Raw genomic sequence first — 20864 nt, 5'->3', positions numbered from 1 at the left:
ACTATCAGGAAGAGAGAAACATTCTATAGTTAGGGACCTTCACAATTCTTATCTAGAAGGCAAAAAGAACAGAGGAGGGGAGAGCTGTGATTGGCACTGAAGCAGCAGTCACTCACATTAGCCAGGACAGGGAGATAAGCAATTTAAATAAGCAATGTTCTTGTTTGTCTGTGTTCAGACATGATTATGAGATGGTCTTGTTTTTGTCTTGATCCATCCTGGTCACAGAATGACTTTCTCTGTGCTGATTTCTGTGAAATTGTTTATGTTCAACAGAAGAACATCAGGGCCCAGCTGTGAGTTGCCAGGCCAGCTAGTGGCGGTCAAGAGCTGTCTCTTTCTCACCAACATATCGCAGAGAACTGCGGGGAGGCCTGACCCACAAGAGGCAGGTAAATGATAGTTGAGCTGCAAACTGAAAAAGCCTACCTTGAAATTCTCAGTCCCAAAGTGTAGGTTTCATTCCCAACACGTAAATATTATTTTATGGAGGTGAAATTTGCATTTAACATTTTAGTTGGTACTTCCTGTATGGGAGCATGGAATATAATTTTTCTCTAGTTTTGCACAAATAAACGAGTCTAAGTTTATTTAAATGTTGACAAGAGCCTTGCTTTCTTAAGTCCTCTGTTTCACCCAATCCTGTCAGCATCTTTGTGGTGCATCACGAGCGATTTCTTTTCTTGGAATCTGAACACCACAGATCTACTAGGTGACAGTCTTGTTCACACACTGAAGGGCTGGGGCTCAACAAACAGGTTTGAGATGGGACATGGTTGCATGCATTTAAGGAAGATTGCTCTTGGTTAAAACTTGGTAGAGGAAGCTGGAGTGTCCTAACAGAGGCAGGAGCATTATTTTTAAACTCACAGACTTTGAAGTCAGGCAGACCTGGGTTTGCATCATCCCGGGCCTCCCACTTACCTGCTGTGAGACCTTGGGCGAGTTGCTGAAACTCTTTAGTCTCAGTTACTTCTGTTATAAAGTGGAGGTCCATATTCCTACCCATAAGTTTGTTGAGAAGAGTGATCCCCTGGGCCTATGGGAAACACATTGCTTGCATGTAATATGTGTCATATGTGGTAGCCTATCCTCCTCCTACCTGAACATCCTGCCAGGTCTCTAACGGAAGCCTTCTGCCTTCCTCCTGTTCTCCTAATCACTTGCCTACATCACAAGCCTTGGGGGTTGGTGCTTCCAGGCCTGTCCTGGTTGCCTCCTCCCAGGGATGAAACCCAGGCTCCTGTCCCCCAGCCCTATGCATGGGAGTCTCTTCCCACACACAGGTCACCTGGACCTACCAAGCTCCTGTCCCACCCAAACCTGGGTCCTACCTACCCCCTGTGTGTCTCATGTCTTCCACACCACCCAGCACAGGCCCCCTCCTGCATAGAGACCCTAGTGAATCAGGCCAGAATATTCTAATCTCATTTATGCCTGTAAATTCCCAGAATTTGCTGCTGTCCCATGTCCCTGTTCTCAACTACAGACAGGCCCTTTACTCTGATACAGGCCTCTTCCATTTTCCCACAGCCTTAGGACATTGGGAACTTCTCCTCACTTGGAGTTTATTCTTTCAACATAGATAATGTGTGGAGTAGGAGACAGGAGTCTATTTTTCTCATTTATTGGGGAAAAGGATCAGTGGATGGGGGCAGAGTGGGACTCAGGGCTCTCCCCAATCCTCATACCAGGTAAAGACCTCCCCAGCAGCCAAGGGCCACTGGACTCCACCCTCCCTCTCATTTCTGCTCACATCTGCTGCCCTCACACAGACCAAGTAAGGATGCATTGGGGTTTCCCCACTGGGGTAGGCAGAGTGTTCATGACAGTGAACTCAGTTGAGATGGGGTGAAAGCCATGGAGTCAGGGATGGTTTGGCCATGGATGGTTGTGCTGTACTTTTGTGTTATCTTGATGATCTGGGACACATTCCTTCTTTTCATAGGCTTATTCTCCTTCTCTGAACTGCCCAAAACATTTGCTCAAATGTTAGGAGACTTAGACTTATTCTTATTTATTTGTCAGAGTTCATTAAATATTCTGGATACTGATCCTTTATCTGGGACGAAATAAAACAACTTTCAGAAGTAGAGCTGTTTCTGCTGTGAAGACTAACTTCTCAATGAAGGAGGCGAGTCAGGGTGGAAGGATCATAGGAAAATCAGTGCTGGGTTGGGGGATCTGGGCTCAAATCAGAAAGATTCTCGTTGCTTAAGTCCCAGAAAATTTGTTTGCATCCAGATATCAGGGCAGTATTTGACACCAACAGTTGGACTGCTTGTTAATTTAAGAGTGATCCTTAAATTCTCTGTTTCCACAAGATCAAGCAGATTCTCCAGTTATATTTGCCCCATAAGGTGGAGGAAGAGTGAAATGCCATGAATTCTCTACTGGGTGATAAGAGAAAATTCCAAAGAAATGAAGTGTTTTAGAAAATAGAGATGCTTATTTAAATATCATTATAGAGCAATACATTACAAAAGGAAACAACCATAAATATCAGCTTGCTCTGTTGAAAAGACAATGAAGTTGTTTCTCAGGACAGAGAAAGAATCCCTGAGGTTCTGTTGTCTCACACGATATTTTTCTGGCAATATCATTTGTAAGAACAGATTCAGGATGCAGAGAGGAATCTGATTTTCCAGAATCAAAGGAGAAAATGGAAAATGTTCTCCTTGTTGAGATTTCTTGTTCAAGAAGTTCAAGTTGAAGTGTGGGAATTCCACACTGAGCACCAAGAGAAAGTGGCATAATATGTTAAGAGAAAGCACAGAATAGGAGAATCACCAAATGCAATAAGGGACCTGAGATGTTGCATCGACTGTCTCATCGTGATCTGATGGTGGTCTCTGGATTTGTAAGGTTTGAACTCCTGGTGGTCTAGAAATGCACAGCAGGTGATCCAAAGGCAGCCATCCAAAAGGCAGAGTCTGGACATGGACCACACTGTCAAGGCCTTCTTGGGAGCATCGTCAGCCTTCAGAAAAGAAACAGTGTTAAGTGTCTGAGGAAACCCTGGGTCAGCTCTCCTGGGTCAGCTCCCCCGTGACTCCCCATCTTGAGCACCACCCTCACTGAGTGTCATATATTTCCCCTCACCCATCACTCCCTTCCTGGGTCCAGCAGCTTGTCCTAAACTCCTCCTCCCTTTATGTCATCACAGGCAGCCCCAAGCCCTGCTCCCAACCATTTAGGCTCAGGACTAGAGTTATTACTGGATCAATCTGCTCCCTGTCCTCAGGTCCTGATTCTCCCTCTCATGGGAGGGCCTAAAGGACCTGGTGGGAGCTCTGATGGAGGAGAAAGGCCTGCATCCTGATTCCTGTAGCCTTGTGGAGGGGTAGAGGCAAACATCCTTCTTTTCCTTCTCTCCCAGCCTCTTCGCTGGCAGCACACATAGCTCTCAGTGTGAGGGTCCCTGTTCCCCCCTCATCCATTACTGGTCCAGCTCAGCTGTGAGCATCAACAGCAGCTCAGTCCCACCTCTCTCTTGAGTCACCTCTGCTCCAGGGAGGGGCTGCTCAGTGGCTCAGGATCTGGGGTGTGCAGGAGGCTGACCACCAGGCGTGTGTAACAGACTGAGCCAGAATTCCCCTTGTTCCCTGGAGAACTGGCGTCCTCCTAATCTCACCTACATAGACTCTACCATTCACCTCCTGCCTCACCTGCTGTGACCTAAGGCACTTTCTGTGAGAACACAGCCCTGAACTCCAGCCTTTTGTGTTGAGTCTGCAAGGCCTTCCCACCCCTCCTCCAGGGATGAGACCCAGGCCCCTCTCCTCTTAGCCCCCTGGATGAGTCCCCTTCCCCTTCACACATCCTGTGGAGACACCATGTGGCTGTCACCCAAATGTGAGTCATGCCCACGACTTGTGTGGCTGCTGTCCCCACACCGCCTCTCGCTGGGCCCCAGGAGACTCTCCCAAACAGGGATTCTGGTCTGAGTCAGGCCTGACTTTGCTAACGCCCTTTAGCATCCACAGGCCCTAAGCCTAGGTGTGGCCCCTCCCCTTTCCCCCTGGCCTCACCAGTGAGGAGACACGGGAACCCAGGGCTGAGCCTGTCCAAGTTGTTGTTCTGGAGTAACGTGAGAACATGTTCTTATTCTCCTGGTCTCGTTTCCACAATGAGAAAGGTCAGTGAGGGGCAGGGTTTGGGCTGAGAATCCACCATTCCCTGTCCTCACTCCAGGCTACCTGCCCCTCCATCCCTCTCAATCTGCTCTCAGTACCTGTTATTGTGAAGAACTCAGCCGAGGATGCCGAGGAGAAGAGAGCAGGTGAGGGTCACCAGGAGGATCCAGGTGACAGGAGTGATGATCGTGGCCCTGCATTGGGCTGTAGCCGGGGCCGTGGTTGGTGATGCTGAAATGGAAAAGGGAGACTGGAAGCCCTAGTCCAGACCCCAATCTCCTCTGAGGAAACTCCTCCTAGGCTCCTGCTGCCCCAGATAATGCTACAATGCGAACATTTTTTACCCCTCTACTTGTGGCAGCCGCTGTGACAGCCCCTGAGGTGGGAAGGGAGAGAGGAGATGGGCCCTGCTCCCAAGGGGCTCATACCGCTAGTGGGGGAAGCAAGGGTTACAATGTAATCAATACTCCTGCTGTGACAGTAGCAGAGGTGACACCTGAGCATGGTGGTAGAGTCATCCTCTCAGGAGCTGACAATTGAGGAGGTATTGAAAGATTTCCAGAAATAGACCAGGTGAGATGAAAAAGAAAAGTGAGGCTAAGAAGAGGGAACAGTAAAGAGAAAAGGTCTGGAAATAGAACGATGCCCTCATGTTTGGGGTCAGCCAGATCCCCGGTGAGTGGACCCGAGGGATCTGCAGTGAGGAAGAGAAGTCAGGAGGTAAGGAGGGAGAGGAAGGATGGTAGAACCTACCTATGGCCACCATTCTCCCAGGAAGAACTCACCAAAGATGGATCACTCTTTCACACACACACACGCACACACACAGACACACACACGCATACACACACACAGACACACACATACAGACACACACATACATACACACAGACACACACAGAGACACACATACACACACACACACACAGACACATGCACATACACACACACACACACACACACACACGGTGGGGTGGGTTGCTCTCATCTGAAGAGAATCACCACTTCCTTCTTTTCTCAGCCACCTCTTGTCTCCAGCTTTTTCTCCCGGTGCACCAAAACACCCTGGCAGAGGGCCCCCCCCCACCCCCACCCCCCGCCCCTCTCTGGGAGCCATGGGGACCGGATCGCTGATCTGATGGGGAGGGAGAGGAGTTCTCCTTACCTCTCCCCACTTCCTCTGGGGGCCCAGCACGGTCCGCTCTCAGATGTGCAGCAGTGTGGATTTTTCCAACCTTGCTTTTCGCTGTCTAGGATTCCGTTGTTGGTCTGAGACTGTTCCTTTTGTCATATCTTATCAGGGGAAGAGTTACGGGAAAGCTCACTCTGCCATGACGCTGACGTCACTCCCAACATCCTTTTTTTTCACAAGAGTACTACAAATGCAGCTAACCCCACAATCTCTCTCCTGCACTTGGACTTTCTAACTTAGCCCTGTCCTGGGATGTCTCCGGTTTAATGTCGGGCAGTTGCTGTCTAAGGAAGTGTCTCATGTCTCCCAGAGCCTGGTGCCATTGAACTCCCCTCCCAGGAGACTCAAGGATTTGACCTCACAGGGACCACAGTCACAGGAAAGAAAAGTACTTTCCACCCCTTGGCCTTGAACCTCACACCACGGTCGTCCAGGTCGGTGCGGGTTCGGCGGTTAGCAACAGCGGGGGGTGGGTTATGGAGAGCCCCTCGAACCCTCAGTCCTACAGGATGAGTGAGTCACACTGTCCTGCCCGAGGGCGCGCAGCTGCCTCCCTCCCGGTAGCTCCGCCCACCTGCAGCTGGGTGGGGCTGGACTAGTTCCTGAGATGTTCCTAGTTTGTCTCCTCCTGCCCGCCGCTCCTTTCCCGTCTGCATTCCACGTCCACAATCATTCCTGCTTTTCTTATTAGGGATGGGAAAAGAGAGGGGGGAAGGAGAGTGGGTGGAAGAAAGAAGGGCTGAGGGGCAGGAAGCAAAGAGAGACGCTGCGCTGGTGGGGAGAGAGGAAATAACTTTCTCAGCAGTCACGCCCAGACTCCGGGGGCGGGCCCTGGGGAGGAGCTCCGGGGAGGAGGGTCGCCGGCCGGTGTCCCCACACCGCGGTCTTGCGTGCCGCCGCGAGGTGACAGCCCACCGGGCTCTGCGCACAGCGGGGTCCGCGCCCCGCTGCAGCGGCGATGGCGCGCACTGCGGGCCCCCAGTTCACGCTCGCCCTGCTGCTCCTGCTCCTGCCGCGGGAGGGTCCGCGGGCGGCGCGCGGCGGTGAGTGGGGACGGAGCGGGGGCGGGGGGCAGGGGGACTGTGGATGCATTAGGGCGGCGGAGGGGGACGCGGGGACCCACGGGGGTTGGGGGGCCTTCTCGCTGGTGGCGCCGCCGGCCCCTGCTCAAGTCCTCTCCGCCGGCTCGTTTCCACCTCGGCGACCCCTGGACGGTGGCTGTCACCGTAGGGGCAAGAGGAGGGCAGGGGAAGAGGCGGCTTTGGCGAATAAGAAAGGCCGGAGAATGGGAGGAGGGAGGGCAGGGGAGGGAGAGAGGGCGCGGCGGGAAAGGCTGCTGAAGCCTCCAGTGCCCAGCCCGCCCGCCCCTGGGGGAAGAGGGAGCCCGAGCCCCTGGCGCTCGGGGCGTGGCCGGGACAGGGGGCGTTCCCGCACCTGAGGGAGCTCGCCCTTGCCTGAGGACACACTCCAGGAAAGCCTGCACCCCGGCCCACAGAACCTCCACTCCTCCCCCTCCCTCTCCCCTTCCGCCTCCCCTCCCTTCTCTCTCCTCCTTCTCCCCCTCCTCTCCCCTACCCCCTCGTATCCCCCCCATCCAGCCTTGAACCGCTGAGGGGGAGGGGCTGGGCAGGGGCAGTGTTTGCTCTGCATCCCAGCCCTTCAGAGACTCTCTTGCTGTCACAGAGTGGGATGGGAGGCCTAGGGGTCCTTTTCTCCCGACAGACACAGTCCAGTAGAAGCCCCCACACCTGGCCCCCAGAACCTGGAGTAGGAGGGATGGGAGGCACATGTTCCCAAAGTCTGACCCTGGGAGTGAGGGGGAGGAGGGCACTCCCACTTCCACCCTTCGGGCCCCAGACCCGTGTATGTACCTGTTGAGAGACAACATCATAATGGTCATTGATTTAGGCAAGAGTCTGCAAACTGGTCTTGTAAACAGAAGACAGTGAACATTTTCATCTTTGCAGCCCATTTGGAACCTGTCTCTGGATCAGCTACTCACCTCTACCTTTGTAGTGCAAAAGCAGCCAAAGACAACGTGCAAAGGATGGGGGACCAGACTTGGCCCCTGTGCTGATGTGCTGACCCCAGATTTCGGGTATATATGGTGTCCCAGATATGGATGCCCCATCCCCTAGGGAATCATCTCCAAGGTGTCTCAGCTGTGTGTTGAAGAGCCAGAAAGGTGCCCCGTCCCGCCTGTGGCTCTGGGTGGAGTGAATGTGACAGGATGTGGGTCCTGCAGGTGTGGGCCCTGCTCCCCTCCTTTCTGTAGAGTGGGCTCCTTGGATTAAAGGGGCCAGAGGGACACTCCATGAAGACACAGGTGGGATGCAGCATCTCTGGCGTCAGGACCTGGACCACCTGCCTGTGCAGCTTGTTTGTTCCCTGTGGCCCTGCTCACGCCAATGCCAGAAGAATCGTCTCTGTCTTAGGACCACCGTACCTGTCTGGCTTACTGACGCTCACTATAGAAAACGCGGATATCCCATGGCCAGAGGCCTCATCTCTACTGGGCCCCAGGACCATCCCAGGAGCCACTTTTCAATCCTGTGAATTTCCCTCTGCTGGTGTCATGGCCTTGCTTCTGACCCTCTGGGTCTGTGTCATAATCCTCCAGTCAGGAATTCCATGAATTCCACACAGCACCTTTTCCTACCACAGACAGCTCTAGTATCATAGGTTCTATGGGGTTGTAGGGCCCTAGTGGCAGGTGCAGCCACACTCATTCATTCCCGTATTGTCTATGACTACTTCTGTGCTACAACAGTAGAGCTGAGTAGTTGCAACAGGCTTTGATCTGCAAAGTCTGAAATATTTAATATAGAGCCTTTTCCAGAAAGTCTTCAGACCAGGCTGTTCATAAATGGAGAGAAGATGGGGATCACACCCCTGCATCCTCTAAGGTTTTGAGGTGGATACTAATCCTGGTTAAGATACTGTTTCAGCATTCTATTTAGAGAAAAGGAAAGACAGTCTGAGAACATTGTACTTGAATTCCCTACTACATTGCCGACACCCCACAAGTAACTCAATAATTGTAAATATTTTCCATTCCTGTTACAAATCTGGGGAATGTGAAATGACCACTCTGTGGATCTGTTGACCAATGACACCACTGTGACAAGACTTGGGACAAGTGTGTATTCATCACCTGGCCCCTCGTGCACCACTTCAATAACAGGGTGACTGTGATGATGCTTCAGATCCCCATGGATGGTGTGAACTCACACACCAGGTCCAATAGGAATGTGTGGGTGATTTCTGCTTCCCAGTGCACACTTACCCAAGTAAATGGTGAAATGGCCAAAAGGCCAGAAGGACTTTTGCACTTGCTGTCCTGTTGATAGGTCCCTCCTGATTGGAATCTGGTCTGTCCATCTAGTAATACATTCTGAGATGTGGCTCAGTTCTGAAAACGGGGCAAAGGATCCAGACTTTTGGTTGGGATGGCTGCTTTCAGCCTCCTGATCATCCATCCTTGTGTTTTGTCTTTGTTTGTTTCATTATTTAAATCCAGCAGTGATTGCAGGCGTGGCTGCCCATTGATTTTGCCTGTAGGATCACTCCATTCTGTTAGCCATAATCATAGCTCTCTGTGTTTGATGTCCTGGCTGGCGTTCCGATCTTCCTAGTCATCTTGATCATTGCACCTCCTTGGCTCCTGACATAGAGCACCTCCACCTGGCATCTATTATTTCAACATTTTCTAGCCCTATTACCTCTGGAAGGCCATTGGGGGAACGCCACCTCTTGCCGCCATTTCTGACCTTGAGCAAAAGTCATCATTGAGGGGCCGGCCAGGTGGCATAGTAGTAAAGTTCGGGCTGCTCCACTTAGACAGCCTGGGGTTCGCAGGTTCGGATCCCAGGGTGGACCTATGCACCACTCATGAAGCCATGCCATGGTGGCATCTGACATACAAAATAGAGGAAGATTGGCAGGGATGTTAGCTCTGGAACAATCTTCTTCCAGCAAAAAGAGGAAGATTGGCAACAGATCTTAGCTCAGGTCCAATCTTCCTCACCAAAAAAAAAAAAAATCGTCATTGAGCTTTTTGAGAATTCTGATGCCCTTCTCATCTATGCTTTCCTCATAGGCTTGGGAAACACAACTCTTCAGCCTTTCCCATGGAGCACCGCTGACTGGACACTTCTGCCTTTTCATATTCTATCCACCCTGGCATGTTCACTTCTCTGAGCCATTTGATTCCTTCCTCTACTATGTGCTTCAGAAATTTGCAATTTTCTATGTCATGCTGTGTGGGCAATCCCTTTTTCCAATCTTCCAAGACCCATCCTAGTAGCAGACTAGCACCGTCACCCAGGGCCTTGCTAAATCCCATGACCTATAATTGTAAACCCTCCCTTCTCCAAATTTCCCCACCCCCATGGTGATCCAGCTTCCTCCAGAGCAGCCGCTACATTCTCTCTCATCTCCCCGCGGGACACTGGACTAGATTCTGACGTTCCTCTGGCATCTAGGCTTTTCCTCCCTGGGTGCCTGTCATGCCCCTGGAAAGGTTATGGGCTGACTGATGCTGGGTATTGGCCTGGTGTACAGAGGGGACATGTCTGTGCATGTGTGGTTTCTTCCCAGGCAGAGACCTCCTCCTCCACCTCAAGCAAGGGAGGGGCACCAGCCTTTAACTGGTGAGGGTGAGGGGCCAGGCAGGGGCAGTCCTTACTCTGCCATGCCAGCCCCTGCTGTCACAGAGATGGAGGGATGCCTAGGAGCTCTCTTCACCCTAGCCCAAACATGACCTGTGTTTTTCCTTCACAGATGATCACACTCTTTGTTATAACTTCACTGTCATTCCTAAGCACAGACCTGGACAACCATGGTGTGAGGTTCTAGGTGAGGTCAATGGAAAGAAGTTTCTTGAGTATCACTGTGGTAGTGAGGTCAAACCCGTCGGTCCTCTGGGGATGAAGGTGAATGCCACAGACACCTGGAAGGGACAGTCAGAAGCTCTGAGAGACCTGATGGAAGAGCTCAAACAGAAGCTGCTTGACGTTAAACCACATATTTCCACAACCAGCGGTAAGTCTGAAAGGCTCAGGGCAGAAGTAGAACAGTTTCTGTGGGAGAGGAAGCCATTGTGTTTATGTAAAGATTGGAAGTTGGTCCCACACAGGAAGCCCAGCATCCAGGGCAGACAGAGAGGACAAAGCAGGACCAGGAGATATGAAGGGGACCTGAGGAGTGGACACCATGTTGGGGAAAGGATTTGTCAAGACCAAAGGCTGACCTCTTTCCATGGGGGGCAGATCCTCTCATCCTGCAGGGCTGGATGACATGTCCCTGTAAAGCCAATGGATGCACCAGCCCATCCTGGCATTTTGTTGTGTGTGGCTCGGGTGACAGAACTTGTACAGTGGTTGAGACGTTGGACAATGACAAAGATCTGGTGAAATCCCTCAGGAATATCTCAAATGGAGACTGCAGAATCTGGCTTGAGCAATTTTTGGTGCACTGGGGGAAAATGCTGGAGACAACAGGTAACTGAGAAGAGAAGGAGAGACTGGTGCTTTTCTTGAATGAGGTGACCTACCACTCCTTGTGTGTGTGTGTGTGTGTGTCTCTGTGTGTCTTCTGTGTTTGTGTGTGTTTGAGAAAGTGATTCATCCATGGTTAGTTCTTCTCAGGAGAAGAAGGGCCATAGGTAGGTTCCACCTCCTCCTTTCCCTTCTCACCTCCTGACTTCTCTTCCTCGCTGCACATCCCTCTGGTCCACTCACCGTGGATCTTGCTGACCCCAAACATGAGGGCATCATTCTGTTTTCAGACCTTGTCTTCCTAGAGTTTCCTCTCCTTAGCCTCCTTTTTCTTTTTCATCTCTATTTCTTGAAATATTTCAATATCTCCTCAAATATCAGCTCCTGAGAGGACTTCTCTACCAAAATCCTGATATGTCACCTCATCTTCTGTCACAGCAGGAGTATTGGTTACATTGTAAGCCTTGCTTCCCCCATTGCCTGTATGAGCCCCCTGGGGACAGGGCCCATCTCCTCTCTCCCTTCCTAGTTCAGGGCCTGTCACAGCGGCTGCCACAAGTAGAAGGGTAGACAATGTCTGCATTGTAGGATTTTCTGGGGCAGCAGGAGCTGAAGAGGAGTCTCCTTAGAGGAGATTGGGGTCTGGACAAGGCCTTTCACTCTTCCTTTCCATTTCAGCATCACCAGCCACAGCTCCAGCTTCAACCCAATCCAAGGCCATGACCATCACACCCATCACCTGGATCCTCTCGGTGACTTTCTCCTGCTCTCTTCTCCTGGGCCTCCTAGGCTGTGTCCTTTAGAGTAACAGGTACTGAGACCACATTGAGAGGGAGGGTCAGATAGCTCGCAGTGAGGACAGGGAATAGGGAATTCCCTGCCCAAACCATACCCCCTCACTGCACTTCCTCATCGTGGCAATGAGACCAAGAGAATAAGACCTCATGTCACTGAATAGCAATAACTTGGACAAGCTTGACCCTGAGTTCTCATGTCTCATCACTGGTAAGGCCTCTGAGAAAGGGGAGGGGCCCACACCAAGGCTTAGGGCCTGTTGATAAAGGGGTTTAGCAAAGTCAGGCCTGACTCAGACCAGATCCTCTTTTTGGGAGAGTCTTCTTGGTCCCAGCAAGAGGTGGTGCAGGGGCAGCATGCACACGAGTCGTGGGCAGTACTCACATTTGAGTCAGAGCCACATGGTGTCTTCACAGGGTGTGTGAAGGGGAAGGGGACTCATCCAGAGGGCTAAGAGGAGAGGGGCCTGGGTCTCATCCCAGGAAGAGGAGTGCGTACCTTGAAGACTCAACTCAAAAAGCAAGAGTTCAGGGCTGAACTCTCACAGAAAGTACCTTGGGTCACAGCAGGTGAGGCAGGAGGTGAATGGTAGAGTCTACGTAGGTGAGATTAGGAGGAGGCCAGTTCTCCAGGGAACAAGGGGAATTCTGGCTCAGCCTGTGGTGTGCACCTGGCAGCCAGCCTCCTGCAGACCCCAGATCCTGAGTCACTGAGTGGCCCCTGCCTGGAGCAGAGGTGACTCTGGAGAGAGGTGGGACTGAGCTGCTGTTGATGCTCACAGCTGAGCTGGACCAGATGGATGAGGCGGGAACAGGGACCCTCACACTGAGAGCTATGTGTGCTGCCAGCTAAGAGGCTGGGGGAGAAGGAAAAGGAGGACGTTTGCTTGCACCCTTCCCCGTGGCTACAGGTATCAGGATACAGGCGCTTCTCTTCCGTCAGAGGTCCCACCAGGTCCTTTAGGCCCTCCCAGAGGGAGAATCAGGACCTGAGGACAGGGAGCAGATTGATTCATTATGCACTCTAGTCCTGAGCCTAAAATGAATGATGTCAGGGCCTGGGGCTGCCTGTGATGAGGTAAAGGGAGGAGGAGGTTGGGACAAGCTGTTGGACCCAGGGTGGGGGTGATGAGTCGGGGGAATACATGACCCTCAGAGAGGGCGAGGCTCAAGATGGGGAGTGACTGGGGAGCTGACCCAGGAGAGCTGACCCAGGAGAGCTGACCCAGGATTTCCTCAGCCACTTGGACTAACACTGTTTCTTTTCTGAAGGTTGACAGTCCTACAAAGAAGGCCCTGAGAGTGTTGTCTATGTCAGTGACTCTGCCCTTTGGTCGGCTGCCTTTGGATCACTCGCTGTTCATTTCTAGCCCACCAGGAGTTCAGCCCTCACAAATCCAGAGACCACCATCACATCACAATGAGACAGTTGATACAACATCTCAGGTCCCTAACTGCATTTAGCAATTGTCCCATTCAGCACTTTTGCTGAGCATATTATGCCACTTGCTCTTGGGGCTCAGTATTGGAATTCCTGTACTTCGCTTGAACTGCTCGAACAAGAAATCTCAACAGAGAACATTTTCCATCTTCTCCTTAGATTGTGGAAAAACAGATTCTTCTCTGCATTGTGAGCCTCTTCTTGCAAATGATATTGCCAGAAAAACATTGTGTGAGACTACAGAACTTCAGAGATATTTTCTCTATCCTGAGAGAAAACCTCATTAACTTTTCAATAGAACAAGGTGATATTTATGATTGTTTCCTTGTAATTTATTACCCTATAGTTTATTTATTTAAATAAACCTCTCTTTCTAAAAAACTTAATTATTTGGAAATGTTTTTTTATCGCTCAGTAGAGAATTCATGGCATTTCATTCTTCTTCCACACTGTGGGGCAAATACACTAGTGATTCTGCTAGATTTCTTGTGGAAACAGAGAATTTAAGGATCACTCCTAAATTAACAAGCAGTCCTGCTGTCTGTCTCAAATATTATCCTGATACCCTGATACAAAAAAAATGTTCTGAGACTTAAGCAAGGAGAATCTTTCTGATTTCACTGCAGATCTCCCACCCCAGCAGTGACTTTCCTATGATCCCTCCACCCTGACTCTCCTCCTTCAATGAGAAGTCAGTCTGCACGGCAGGAACAGCTCTACTTATAATGTTTTATTTCCCCTTGGACAAAGGATCAATATCCAGAATATATAAAGAGCTCCTACAAATAAATTGGAACAAGCCTGATTCTTCAAAGATACAGGGCAAATGATGTGAGGAGTTAATACATGGCAAATAAGCCTAGGAAAAGATTGTAAATCTCACAAATAATCAAGAATACTGTGATTAGAAGGAGAATGAGCTACCCTCACATGCCCATGAGAATGGCAAATATTTTTAACCATATCAACACTTACTAGAGAACAGGAAATGGAATACCAGGAATTCTCTTGCACTGTTGATATGAATCAACCTTAAAACACTGTATAATTTTGCACTATCTAGTAGGGTGAAAGATATGCTTATCCTACCTCACAGCTGTCTCAGTGTTCCTTCCAGTCTTGCAAATATGTATCAAAGAGCCTGTAGCTATATGGCCGTTTATTGTAGTGGTAGTGCCATAGCAAAATATAGCAACAACCTAAATTTCCACAGAAAAGGAGCATATATTAAAAATGTTAGTGAAAGATTTCTCTTCCTCTCTGCAACAGATTTGATCATCTGAACCACTGCCCAAAATCAAAAACCCAAAAGGCTGGATGAAAAAATTTTACATCTTTCAAATGTATTAATGCGGACTTCTGATAGACATACAATCAAAGTGGCCACCTCAATATAAATCTCTCCACTTTCCTGTAAAGATTACACAGATCAACAAAACGGGCAAAGTAAACACTCCTCCCCCACATCTTCAGCACGAGGAGGAGACTGAAAATCCCTAAACTCATCAGACCCCTTAGCTAGAAAGGACAATGTTGGTGAAAATTGAATGGGGTCTGAGGGGTAGGTGGTAGGAATGTCTCGGCATGAAATCTGTTCTGGTGACTGTATTATTGCAATCTAGGAGATGTCCTGGTTTGTAAGAAACATGCACTAAAGTGTTTGGCCGTGATGAGACATCAGAGAGATAGCTTGCTCTGAAATATTTCTGGAGGAGAATTTTCTGCAATTTTAGCAACTTTTTGTACATTTTTGCTCTTATCAAAAAATGTTTTAAACAGTAATCAAAAACCTCCCAAATAATAAAAGTTCAGGACCAGATGACTTCTCTGGAGGATTCTACCAAACTTTCAAAGAAGATTTAATACCTAACCTTCTCAAACTATTCCAAAAAATTGAAGAAGATGGAACACTTCCTAACACATTTTATGAGGCCAATATCACCCTGTTCCCAAGCCAGACAAGTACAACACAAAAAAGGAAAATTACAGGCCAATATCACTGATGAACATAGATGCAAAAATCCTCAACAAAATATTGGCAAACCAAATACAGCAATACATTGGGGCCGGCCCGGTGGCTTAGCGGTTAAGTGCGCACGCTCCGCTACTGGCGGCCCAGCTTCGGATCCCGGATGCGCACCGACGCACCACTTCTCCAGCCATGCTGAGGCTGCATCCCACATACAGCAACTAGAAGGATGTGCAACTATGACATACAACTATCTACTGGGGCTTTGGGGGGAAAAAAAGGAGGAGGATTGGCAATAGATGTTAGTTCTGAGCCAGTCTTCCTCAGCAAAAAGAAGAGGATTAGCATGGATGTTAGCTCAGGGCTGATCTTCCTCACAAAAAAAATAAATAAGCAAATACAGCAATACATTAAAAGGATAATACACCATGATCAAGTGGGATTTATACCAGGGAGGCAGGGATGGTTCAACATCTGCAAACCAATCAATGTTTGGTAAAAAAACAAAAACCTAGATAAAATATCTAGGAATAAAAACAAAAACCTAGATAAAATATCTAGGAATAAATTTAACTAAGGAGATGAAAGACCTATACAATGAAAACTATAAGACGTTATCGAAAGAAATCGATGATGACAAAAGGAAATGGAATGATATTCCATGCACATGGATTGGAAGAACAAACATGGTTAAAATGTCCATACCACTAAAGTAAAGTAAGTAAGTAAAGTAATATACAGATTCAGTGCAATACCAATAAGAATCCCAATGACATTCTTTACAGAAATAGAAGAAAATATCTTAAAATTCATATGGGGCAAAAAAACACCCCAAATAGCTAAAGTAATGCTGAGAAAAAAGAACAAAGCTGGAGGCATCACAATCCCTGACTTCAAAATGTACTACAAAGCTATAGTAATCAAAATAGCATGGTATTCGTACAAAAACAGACACACAGATCAATGGAACAGAATTGAAAGTCCAGAAATAAAACCACACATCTATGGACAGCTAATCTTTGACAAAGGAGCTAAGAACATACAATGGAGAAAGGAAAGTCTCTTCAATAAATGGTGTTGGGAAAACTAGACAGCCACATGCAAAAGAATGAAAGTAGACCATTATCTTTCACCATACACAAAGATTAACTCAAAATGGATCAAAGACTTGAAGGTAAGACATGAAACCATAAAACTCCTGGAAGAAAATATAGGCAGTACACTCTTTGACATCGGTCTTAGAAGGATCTTTTTCAATAGCATGTCTACTTGGGCAAGGGAAACAAAAGAAAAAATAAACAAGTTGGACTTCATCAGACTAAAGAGCTTCTGCAAGGCAAAGGAAACCAGGATCAAAATGAAAAGACAACCCACCAATTGGGAGAAAATATTTGCAAATCATATATCCTACAAGGAGTTAATCTCCAGAATGTACAAAGAACTCACACAACTCAACAACAACAACAAAACAACCCGATCAAAAAATGGGCAGTGGGGGGCCGGCCCGGTGGCGCAGCAGTTAAGTGTGCGTGCTCCGCTGTAGCGGCCCAGGGTTCACAGGTTCAGATCCCAGGTGCGCACCAACACACTGCCTGTCAAGCCATGCTGTGGCAGCGTCCCATATAAAGTAGAGGAAGATGGGCACAGATGTTAGCCCAGGGCCGATCTTCCTCAGCAAAAAAGAGGAGGATTGGCATTGGATGTTAGCTCAGGGCTAGTCCTGCTCACAAAAATAAAAAAGGGCAGTGGATATGAACAGACATTTGTCCGAAGGAGATATATGGATGGCCAATAGCCATATGAAAAGATGTTCAACATCACTAATCATTAAGGAAATGTAAATCAAAACTACAATGAGATATCACCTTACACCTATTAGAATAGCTATAATTACCAGGACAAAAAACAACAAATGTTGGAGAGGATGTGGAGAAAAGGGAACCTTCATACACTGCTGGCGGGAATGCAAACTGGTACAGCCACTATGGAAAACAGTATGGAGATTCCTCAAAAAACTAAAATTCAAAATACTATATGACCCAGCTATCCCACTACTGGGTATTTATTGAAAGAACTTGAAATCAACAATTCAAAGAGACTTCTGCACCCCTATGTTCATTGCAGCATTATTCACAATAGCCAAGACATGGAAGCAACCCAAGTGCCCAGTGGTGGATGAATGGATAAAGAAGATGTGGTATATATATACGATGGACTGCTACTCAGCCATAAAACAAAGACAAAATCATCCTATTTGCAACAACATGGATGGACCTTGAGGGTATTATGTTAAACGAGATAAGCCAAACAGAGAGAGACAAACACCATATGATTTTATTCATATGTGGAAGGTAAACAAATACATGGACAAAGAGAACAGATTAGAGGTTACCAGAGGGGAAGGGGGTTGGGGTGGGCATAAGGGGTAAAGGGGCACATATATGGTGGCTGACAAATAATAATGTTCAAATGAAATTTCACAGTGTTATAAACTATTATGATGCCAATAAAAAATAAATAAATAACTTAAAAAGATAAAAAAAGTCAAGACCCAACTCTATGCTGCCTACAAGAAAACCCACTTTATATTTAAAACATAGGTAAGTTAAAAGGAAAAGGATGGAAAAGGATAAACATGCAAATAATAACAAAAGTTGAGCAGTGTATGAATATCAGAAAAAGTAAACTTCCAAATAAGGAACATTACTAGAGATGCAGAGTGCCATTGTTCAATGATAAATGGATCGATTTATCAAGAAGATGCAACAATCCTAAATCTTTATGCACCTACTAAGAAATTTTCTATATATATAAACAAAAACTGAAAGGAGAAATAGACAAATGCACAGTTAAAATTGGAGACTTTCCACACTCCTTTCTAAGCAGTTGGTAGACTAAGTTAACAAAAAAAAAATCAGTATAGATTGTGCACAGTGATAACAAAATGGAGTAACGTATGTCGGGACTTCTAAAACAGACTCTTATTACCCGGGATGGTTTGAAACTTCGTTGGCCAAGATGGGGAACTTTTGATATTTCAAATTAGTTTATTTATGCACACAATTAGAAAAAGGTTACAAAACTAGGCAAAATGAATGGGAAGCCTATTTTAATTGGTACCTAGAGGCCTCTATGAGAAATGCTGAAAAAGTTGCTTCCTTTCAGGTAGTTAACTGGAAACTTTCAGAAGCTGATGCAGATGTCTGTAAGAAACTTTTAGAACTAGAAAAATCGGCCCAAGCTTCACAAACTCTTCCTCCTCCTCCAACTCCTTCTGCCCCACCTTCTTTGACTCCTCCTCCCTTATACCCTTCCCTGGCTGAACTCCATTTCGCACCCCCCAGACCCTGAGCCTCCCTCAGACATCTCAGAGCCCAGTCCCCCACCCAAAGCCCCACTTGACCCCATGCTCTTACTGTCCCATTTAAGATTAAAGCTGGGGAGACAGGAATCTCCCAAACTTTCTTTACCCCCTGTCAAAAGCTGAATTATGGGCCATAGCCAGGTAGTTTCCCAGTGAATATCCCCACAAGTTTGCTGAAGAATTTAACATTGTGATCTAAAAGCCTAAATCCTTAGCTATTAAAAAGATTCCTGGACATTCCATGGCAGATACTGAGAAAGACAAAGGAAACTATTTGGTCAATGCAGCTGCTAATAGGTAACCTTCCAAAAGGAAAAACCTGTCTGAGAACTCTCCTTATCACCTCCACTCAAAATAGTTACAGGAGACCTTAAAAGCATCCTTCAGGAGGCCCAAAAATTAACCTCTGAACAAGAAAGAAAATACTAGACTGAACAAGGCTGCCAATTTAACACTAAAATCAACCTTTGGTATGGCCCTAACAACCTGGTATGGTCCTCCCTGGCCGCCTCCAGGAACAAATCCTTGGTTATATACATGACTTGACCCATTGGAGTTCAGATAAAATGATACCTTGGGGAAAGCAATACGATTGGTAACCTTTACCCCAAGTAGCTTCTTATGTCTATAATAAATGTCAAATCTGTCCTAAACGTAATCCTGGAAAACCTAGCCACAGTTCTATGGAACATTTTCCCTTGCCATCTAGACCCTCTGAGGTATACCATTTCAGGGGCACAGATATGTTTTAGTAATGGTTTGTATGTTTTCCCATTGGGTTGAAGGTTTCCCATGTCATAGAGCTAAGGCCTCAGCAGTAGCAAAGATATAGTTGGAAAAAAATGATTCCAAATTGTGGAATTCCCTTGGAACTTCACAGTGACCAAGGGAGCCATTTTACAGGATAAATATTACAATCTATTTGTTACATTTGGGCAATAATGCCTCATTTTCACTGTGCCTATCCTCCTCAATCCTCTGGCCTTGTGGAATGAACCAATGGTATTATAAAAACCCAATTGGCAAAACTTGTGGAATCTTTCCATCTTCCATGGCCAATGGCTCTCCCCATTAGTATGTTAAATCTCAGATCCACTCCTTTTGGGAAACATGAACTTTCACCTTTTGAAATTATTACTGGGAGGCCAATGAGACTGGACCAAGGGGCTTATGAACCTAGTCTACTTAAAGGTGACATGACGACCTATTGTAAAGGCTCAACCCAATGGTAGCACTGGTAGAACAGTCTTTTCACAGTGCACTCCCAGGAGATGAAGACATCGAACACCACAGCTTACCACCTGGAGGCATGGCTTATTGGAAAATACACCTCCATAAGGACTCCCTGCAGCCTTGCTGGAAGGAACCGTATCAGATGTTGCTGACTAATCCTTGTGCTGCAAAGTTAAAAGCTATTGACTCACGGATTCATATTTCTCTTTTAAAAAGGCTCCCACATCTACCACCCCTGACAAGACTTCTCAATCTGTGATCTTACAGTTATCAAAACATGCCCCAAAACAACAATCACCTGGATGAGAAGCAGACTACATCTGATGTAGACTGCGAATCCCAAGGCACAGGACCAGGCCTGTATTTCTAATCTTATGTCTTCCCCATCTAAATCTTTGTAATGCACAAATCATATACCTACATTATAACTGCTACAATAATCATACTCCTAAGTATGTTAGCAATTCTAATAGTCTTATGTGACACAGGTCCCTTCCTTGTGTTTTAGATTGCCTTTTTGATATTGTTTAACTATTGCCCTATTTTCCTTACCCACCTCAATGCTTCACTCCTTATTTTCACCTCCTCTAAATTGCATATAAAATAGGCTAAAACCTAATCATAAAAGTTTTAGTTCTAATAAGCCTGTCATAACAATCACCTGAAATCATTTAACTAAATCACCAATTAGTAGGCAACAAAACTTCTGGGATCTGGCTGAGAGCTGCCTAATGGTGCTTATTATGATAAGCTACCATCTACTTTGCACCACTTTATCTCACTGTTTCATCCCAACTCTACAGAAACTTGCAAAGAGTGCCAATCTTACCAATTGCTGGATATGCATCAGGACAAACCACACTCATGATGTTCCTGAACTGGTAGCATGGCCTCTGTCCTTAGAAGGTTGGAGGAATCTAACTAGAAAAGGCATAGAATTTTCCTCTGGCATTTTTGAAACCACCTATTGACTGCACTCTGGAAGACAAGTCCCAGATATTACCTCACTTCACTGGGTACCTCCAGCTCACCATGGTGTCTCTCTCACCTGAATTTGGGTACTCACCCATAATCTTTCCTTGTGTACTGAAAATATAAATGGCACTGGGAAAACTCTGGGTCATTTACCACTCAATCTTTGTAACTTCACCCTTCTGTATTATTTTGTTGACCATGTATTCACACCTCGCTGGGGTTCAGAAAACCATTATGATGTTACATCCCTTGATGTGTCTCT

General features: G+C 47.1%; 1 protein-coding gene and 1 long non-coding RNA gene across 5 annotated transcripts; one reads left to right on the top strand and one right to left on the bottom strand.

The window, feature by feature from the left end:
- Positions 1-1371: 1371 nt before the first annotated feature.
- Positions 1372-6083, bottom strand: LOC147912276 (uncharacterized). Of its 2 annotated transcripts, XR_015550154.1 has the most exons (4): positions 5903-6083; positions 5302-5429; positions 4235-4367; positions 1372-2980 (listed from the first exon to the last, which is right to left on the bottom strand). It is a non-coding gene; the product is annotated as an uncharacterized LOC147912276 (long non-coding RNA). The 2 variants fall into 2 exon arrangements; XR_015550153.1 differs by lacking the exon at positions 5903-6083 and having other exon boundaries at positions 5302-5821.
- A 32-nt stretch (positions 6084-6115) lies between these two features.
- Positions 6116-13433, top strand: LOC147912275 (UL16-binding protein 1-like). Of its 3 annotated transcripts, XM_087425237.1 has the most exons (5): positions 6116-6371; positions 10111-10371; positions 10599-10829; positions 11505-11637; positions 12893-13433. In XM_087425237.1, the coding sequence occupies exons 1-4, from the start codon at positions 6287-6289 to the stop codon at positions 11627-11629; spliced, it is 702 nt and encodes a 233-aa protein (XP_087281363.1). In that variant the 5' UTR covers positions 6116-6286; the 3' UTR covers positions 11630-11637; positions 12893-13433. The 3 variants fall into 3 exon arrangements, with proteins under 3 accessions (XP_087281363.1, XP_087281364.1, XP_087281365.1); XM_087425238.1 differs by lacking the exon at positions 10599-10829; XM_087425239.1 differs by lacking the exon at positions 12893-13433 and having other exon boundaries at positions 10753-10829; positions 11505-11624.
- Positions 13434-20864: the final 7431 nt, after the last annotated feature.

The sequence above is a fragment of the Ceratotherium simum genome, chromosome 38, assembly GCF_057802395.1.
Source record: "Ceratotherium simum simum isolate JZ-2026a chromosome 38, ASM5780239v1, whole genome shotgun sequence".
NCBI lineage: Eukaryota > Metazoa > Chordata > Mammalia > Perissodactyla > Rhinocerotidae > Ceratotherium > Ceratotherium simum.
The sequence above is the reverse complement of the archived record's forward strand: the minus strand, read 5'-3'. Positions and strand labels throughout refer to the sequence as shown.